The sequence below is a fragment of the Cornus florida genome, unplaced genomic scaffold, assembly GCF_030987335.1.
Source record: "Cornus florida cultivar Cherokee Brave unplaced genomic scaffold, ASM3098733v1 CherokeeBrave_3.0.0_Hap2_Chr10, whole genome shotgun sequence".
Classification (NCBI taxonomy): domain Eukaryota; kingdom Viridiplantae; phylum Streptophyta; class Magnoliopsida; order Cornales; family Cornaceae; genus Cornus; species Cornus florida.
The window spans coordinates 48,338,338-48,346,104 of NW_026775580.1; the positions used below are offsets into that span (position 1 = coordinate 48,338,338).

At 38.1% G+C, this 7,767-nt stretch overlaps 1 protein-coding gene across 1 annotated transcript; it reads left to right on the forward strand.

The window, feature by feature from the left end:
- The first annotated feature begins 6,060 nt into the window (after positions 1–6,060).
- On the forward strand, positions 6,061–7,354 carry LOC132277569 (subtilisin-like protease SBT3). Its single transcript, XM_059779415.1, has 2 exons — positions 6,061–6,555; positions 6,896–7,354. Exons 1-2 carry the CDS (start codon positions 6,061–6,063, stop codon positions 7,352–7,354), a joined length of 954 nt encoding a protein of 317 aa, XP_059635398.1.
- Positions 7,355–7,767: the final 413 nt, after the last annotated feature.

Here is a 7,767-nt window from a genome sequence, read left to right on the forward strand (position 1 = left end):
ACTTTCATTGATGATTATTCACATTTTGGATATATTTACCTAATGCGACACAAGTCAGAAGCTTATGGAAAATTCCGTGAGTTTCAAGCGGAAGTGGAGCGTAGATTAGGTAAACTTATCAAAACACTTCGATCTGATCGAGGAGGTGAATACCTCTTGGGGGAGTTCAAGGATCATATGGTCAATGAGGGTATTGTGCGCCAGTTATCCGCACCTGACTGCCCTCAACAGAATGGAGTGGCAGAAAGGAGAAACAGAACTTTACTTAACATGGTTAGATCTATGATGAGTTTTGCTACATTACCTCTATCTGTTTGGGGATTAGCTTTAGAATCAGCAATATATATTTTGAACTGTGTTCCATCCAAGTCTGTTTCAGGAACGCCATATGAGCTGTGGTTTGGACATAAACCTAGTTTAAATCACATGCATATATGGGGGTGTCCAGCTCACGTGCGAAAGAAACAGGCAGACAAGTTGGAAGCAAGATCAGATGCATGCTTATTTGTTGGCTATCCTAAGGGCACTAGAGGTGGATTATTTTATGATCCCAGGGACAATAAGGTTATTGTCAGCACTCATGCTGTTTACCTGGAGGAGGATTATATTATGAACCACAGACCTAGTAGCTAGATAGTGTTAGAGGAGATGGCTGGCACGTCAGATATACTCCCTGTGGACACACCTAATATAAATACTGAGAATGATGAGACACAAGAAGTCCCTGTTGAATTACCATCATCTAGTATATCGATTCCTGCACCGGTCCTTCGGCGTAGTGGGAGGACTATCATCCAACCCGAAAAACTCACACTTTTGGGTGAGCTCTATGAGGCCGTCCCCGATAAGCATGAGTCTAACCCAGTAAGCTATGCAGAAGCGTTGACCGATATAGATGCGAATCGTTGGAAAGATGCCATGAAATCAGAGTTGGAATCGATGTATTCCAACAAAGTCTGGGATATTGTAGAACTTCCTAGTGGGGTTCAGCCTATTGGTTGTAAGTGGATCTACAAACGAAAGAGAGGAATGGATGGGAATGTTGAGACATTCAAAGCTAGACTGGTTGCCAAAGGCTTCACTCAACGTGAAGGTATTGATTATGAGGATACATTCTCACCAGTTGCAATACTTAAATCTATTCGCATTCTTTTGGCCATTAGTGCTTATTATGACTATGAGATATGGCAGATGAATGTTAAGACGGCATTTTTAAATGGCCATCTTGAACAAGACATCTACATGAGGCAACCAGACGGTTTCGTGGTTAAAGGTCGTGAGGACTGTGTATGTAAGTTGAATTGGTCTATTTATGGACTTAAGCAAGCTTCACGCACATGGAACATTTGTTTTGATCAGGCAGTCAAATTATTTGGCTTTGAACAAAACGTGTTTGAACTTGTGTTTACAAGAAAAAATAGGGTAATGTCATCATGATTCTCGTTTTATATGTTGAGGACATCTTACTCATTGGTAATGATGTAGAAGCATTGTCATCAGTTAAAAGGTGGTTGTTCAATAAATTTGAGATAAAAGATCTTAGAGAAGCAAGTTATATTCTTGGGATCAAGCTTATGCGAGATCGGGTTAAAAAGAAAATAGGCTTGTCTCAAGAGTCTTACATTGACAAAGTTCTGATCAGGTTTGGAATGGAAAACTCTAAGAAAGGGTTTTTGCCATTTAGACATGGGTTGGCTCTTTTTAATGACCAGTCTCCCAAGACTGATAAGGAAATTAAGCAAATAAGGCGGGTACCATATGCTTCGGCAGTTGGTAGTCTCATGTATGCCATGGTCTGTACCAGACCGGACATCTGCTACTTTGTAGGGATTGTCAGTAGATATCAGTCCAATCCTGGACTTGATCATTGGTCAGCTGTGAAGTATATCTTAAAATACCTTAGAAGAACTAAGAATCTAATGCTCATTTATGGAGGTGATGATCTGGTTCCAGTCGGATATACGGATTCTGATTTTCAATCAGATCCAGATGCCAGGAGATCTACATCTGGATATGTGTTTAAGTTCAATGGAGGGGCAGTTAGTTGGAAGAGTGTCAAGCAGGGTTGTACTGCTGACTCAACCATGGAAGCAGAATACATTGCAGCCTTTGAGGCAGCAAAAGAAGCTATTTGGTTGAGAAACTTTCTAATTGAACTGGAGGTTGTGGAGCACATAGATCAGCCTATGACGCTTCATTGCGACAATAGTGCAACTATAGCACAAACCAAGGACCCAAAATTTCATAAAGGAACAAGACATATTCAGAGGAAACATCATGTGGTTCGTGATATAGTAAAGCGAGGAGATATACTTGTGGCCAAGATTGCATCAGAACATAACCTTGCTGATCCATTCACAAAGGCTTTACCGATCAAGATGTTTGATCGTCATATGGAGAACATGGGAGTTAGATGTGATTCGAATTGGCTATAAGTGCAAGTGGGAGCTGTTAGGATATGTGTGCCCTAGCATAGCAAATTCTAATTTTGGATTGTAAAACTCATGGTTTCTTATCTGGATATTATTATTAAAGCATTATACAATTGGTGAATGAAATGTATTATTTTTCGATTCATTATGGAATTGATTGTGTCCACTTGATTACAAAATATATTTATATATGTATGTAATGGAAATTAATGCTATGTTATAAATTAGTAATCATAAATGGTTTAAAGTCGGTAATTATGGATGGACATTTAATTAGTTAAGACTTAAACCAAGTCCACGATAGATTGAGATATATTGCGAGAGCTGTCGTATGCAATTGCTCTCTATCACAGTCATGGCTTTTGACTCTCAAGTATGAGAGAAGTATAGACTCTTTTATTAATTAATAATTACTTTGATTTGTTCGGCGGATACCTCGGGATCCTTAAATCGACACTTTGGGTAGTTATGTAATTAATAATTAGAGGTCTATATTCTCAATATTTGCATCAGTGCTATTTGTATTTATTTTGTTTTGATTATGGTTGATCACAAATTAAATTCGAAGGCCTTCGTATGTTTTAGACAAATGTTTTCCATATATATTTATTTAATAAATTATTATTATTTTTTGTCAAATAAATATTTTATTGTGATCGAGCCGGAAATAATCAAAGGTAACAAAATAATTATATTAATTATGTTGTCGGATTACTGGCTTTAATTATCCGATAAATAATTAAGCATAGAGGGGTCAAAGTGCAACATTGACGTAGAGGTTATTTACTATTTAATTGGAGTGCAATTAATTTCTTTTAGTGGAGTAGAAATTAATTTATGAATTAATTGAATTGGATCCATGGTTTAATGGACCGGACCAATTATTAATTTATAGGAGCCAAGAAAATAGTAAGCCCAAAAGGATTCTTACCAATAGCCCAAGTTGATATTGGAGTCATGTTAGAATTGAGAAAGTTGAATTAGAGATAGAGAATGATTTATTATTCCTTATTCTTATTTTTATTTTGCCTATATATACATGAGATCATGTATATTTTAGGGGTGACTTTTAGAACAAGAAAAAGGAATACACTTTCTCTCTCTAGATTTTAGGGTTTTGTTTTATCTTCTAAAGGAGGCTACCATCAACCTAGATTCCAAGGTCATTCATCAAGGCATATTGGTGATTCCTAAAGGGAAGATAATAATCAAAAAGAAGGAGAAAGGATCTTGCTAAAGGGATCTACAATAAGTGAGAACATTCACTTTAGAGGAAAGTTCAAAAGGTTTACTCAGACCTTTGATGTAAGTATTCAATCTGTTTATTGAATTATACATCATCTTTTATTTATCTTTGCATAAAACTTGTCTCTATGTAATGAATCAAGATCTATGATTGCAAATCCCTCAAAAAGTTTTAAAAACTTGCACGTTTCCCAAAGAGAATAGCAATAAGGAAATAGCATTGGTAGAGAGGAAAAATGACATATGTTGCTTTTGTTATGATAGGGTACTATGAGACCCAATCAGAATAACAATGAGGAAATAGCATTGGTAGAGAAAGACATATGTTAGCTTTTGGAGCAAAGAATCAGAAAAGATTTGAAATTAGAAAAAATTTAGTTCAATGTATAAATTAATTTCAATTCCAAATTTAAGGCACCCATACAGTGCTCCCAAACATGGGAACAAGTAATACATTATAGGAAATGGAAATTTGTTGTCACAAATAAGAGCATTTTATGACACTAAAGAAAATTGTCACAAATGGATTATTTTAATTGTGACGGAATAGAAAGTTGTCACTAAAACTATATATATATATATATATATATATATATATATATATATATATATATATATATATTTTGTGACGGTAATTTTTTAATCCTTCACAATATAGAATCCGCGATGCAATTTAAGGTGACGGTCATGTGATGACCTATTTTCATAAGTAGAACTTTTTAGTGACGTGATATTGAGTATTAATGACTCTTTTTCCGTCACAAATGCTCTAATTTGTTGTAGCGTACCATTAGAGTGGAAAAATTCTGTAATCACAGTATAGAGATGGTAAAATAAATAAGAGTACTTGAGAAAAGCATGTACTTTAAATATGTCTTGTATTTTTACACACAACACTACAAATACATTGCCTAGAATGTGATACTACGGTTAACCACTTAAAATTTCAATCTAAATGGCCCGCACATTAACATCTGAAGGGCTAAAACAAATGATCATCAAACACTCATTGAGTCATTGGTGAAACCACAATAGGACTCCTCACTGTGTGATTTCCATTCTCTTCAACCCAAAAAAGTGGTTCGACTGTGCCATTCTTTTCTTTCATGTACTTTATTGTCAGTTTGTAGCTTTGCTACTCATACTTCTTAACAAAACTGATTTCCTCCGTCCAGACAAAGATGGTGAAATGCTCGGGTGCTGTAACCTCAACCTTGTAAATTGTCGGTCCATCCCCAACATTTGTCATAATCCTCTGAAATGTTCGAGTGATCATTGTTGTTTTGTTGGTGTACAAAACAATAAATAATCGATAATTCCGATCGTCAGAAGGGTTGGAGCAATTGTAACTTCTTGATCTAACAATGGTTAAGATTTGTGTGCTTGTGAAATTTATGGAGCAGTGTTGATTCACATATTCTTGTGGAGTGGCATCATATATAAGACTGGAGTCAAGTGCCTTGTTTGGATCAACCTGCCTTGCCCCCATTGCTAAAGGTGAGGCTATTTGGAGGTGCTAACCAAGAATATGATTCAGAGTGTTATATAGTGGATTCGTCGTGGTTATCATGGCGGACCTTATAGCAGTCGGACTCCATTTTGCATGTGCACCTTTGAGGAGACTAGCCATACCAGAAGCATGAGGACAAGTCATGGATGTCCCAGACCGAAAATTATAATCACTAGACAAATCGAAATTGAGACCAATTGAGGCTGCAATTTTATTGGGAGGCCAAGCTGCTACGACTAGTGGCCCTGGCGCCATTAAATCCGGCTGTAAGATGCCTGGACAGCTCTGTGTAGGACCCCTTGAAGTGTAGGAAACAACAACAGGTACAGGCTTTGTCCCCAAAATAGTTTGTTGGAACTTTATGCTTGTCGTAGGCTTCTTAGACCTCTTAGCATGGTTGACCACTACCTCTGCAGCTTTTGAGCCAATCACAACTCCTGGATAAGAATTCTTCCACCTCGGCTAACCGTGGATCATCGCAGATAAAGATGGCTGAGGTCGTCTAAGGTGCAATGTGACACAGATTTTGCAGTGTCCACATCACATACTAGGATGCCATCATAAGGGGGATTAAACCACCACCCACTTGAATTGCAATGTGACAGTGTTTTGTTGTAAATGAGAGACTGTTCATTAACCAAGGCACTTGCATGGTCCATCTAGTGATGGTTGGCCTATTGCCAAGAGTCACAGTATCGGCTAAAGAATGGTCAATTGAACTGGCACCGACGGTAAGGACCCAGGGGATTCTACTGTATAATGACCCAAGTGAAGGGCCACTATTTCCTGCTGTAATAGATACACACACACCCTTCTCCATGGCTCCATATGAAGATATGGCGAAAGGGAAGAACACCCTCAATACCGATCGAAATGGACCCTTTCGCCATATCTTCATATGCAGCCATGAAGAAGGGTGTCTGTATGTCTATTACAGCAGGAAATAGCGGCCCCTCACTTGGGTCATTATACAATAGAATCCCCTGGGTCCTGACCGTCGGTGCCAGTTCAATTTACCATTCTTTAGCTGGGACTGTGACTCTTGGCAATGGGTCAACCATCACTGGATGGACTATGTTCCCTGCAAGTGCCTTGGTTCATGAACAGCTTCTCATTTACAACAAGACACTGTCACATTGCAATTCAAGTGGGTGGTTGTCTAATCCCCCTTATGATGGCATCCTAGTATGTGATGTGGGAATTGTAAAATCTTTCCGTCACATTGCGCCTTTGACGACCTCAGCCATCTTTATCTGCAATGATCCACAATTAGCCGAGGTGGAAGAATTTTCTTATCCAAGAGTTGTGATTGGCTCAAAGGTTATAGAAGTAGTGATCAACTATGCCAAGAGGTCTAAGAAGCCTATGGCAAGCATAAAGTTCCAATAAACCATTTTGGGGACAAAGCCTGCACCTGTTGTTGCTTTCCACACTTCAGGGGGTCCTGCACAAAGCTCTCTGGGCATCCTAAAGCAGAATTTAATGGCGCCAAGGCCACTAGTCTTAGCGGCTTGGTCTCAATTTCGATTTGTCTAGTGATTATAATTTTCGCTTAGGGAGATCCATGGCTTGTCCTCACGCTTCTGGCATAGCTGCTCTCCTCAAAGTTGTGCATCCAAAATGGAGTCCGGCTGCTATAAGGTCCGCCATGATAACCACGACGAATCCACTATATAACACTCTGAATCATATTTGAGACCTTGGTCAGCACCTCCAAATAGCCTCACCTCTAGCAAATGGGGGCAGGGCAGGGCAGGTTAATCCAAACAAGGCACTTGACTCTGATCTTATATATGATACCACTCCACATGGACATGTGAATCTCCTCTGCTCCATGAATTTCACAAGCACACAAATCTTAACCATCGTCAAATCAAGAAGTTATAATTACTCAAACCCTTCTGACGATCTGAATTATCCATCATTTATTGTTTTGTACACCAACAAAACAACAATGATCTCTCGAACATTTCAGAGGGCTGTGACAAGTGTTGGGGATGGACCGACAATTTACAAGGCTGAGGTTACAACATCCGAGCATTCCACCATCTTTGTCTGGCCGGAGGAAATCAGTTTTGTTAAGAAGTATGAGAAGCAGAGCTACAATATGACAATCAAGTACATAAAGGAAAAGAATGGCACAGTCGAATATGGCTCGCTTGTTTAGGTTGAAGAGAATGGAAATCACAGAGTGAGGAGTCCTATTGTGGTTTCACCATTGAGCACTATCTGATGATCATTTGTTTTAGTCCATCAGATGTTAATGTGCGGGCCATTTAGATTGAAATTTTAAGTGGTTAACCAAAGTATCACATTCTAGGCAATGTATTTGTAGTGTTGTCTGTTAAAATACAAGACATGTTTAAAATACATGCTTTTCTCAAGAACTCTTAAATATTTTACCATCTCTATACTATGATTACAAAATTTTCTTACTCTATTGGTAAGCTACAACAAATTGAGCATTTGTGACTGAAAAAGTATCTTTAATATTCAATATTACGTTACTAAAAAAATCTACCTACTAAAATAGGTCATCACATTACCCGTCACCTTAAACTTACGTAGCAAGTTCCAATT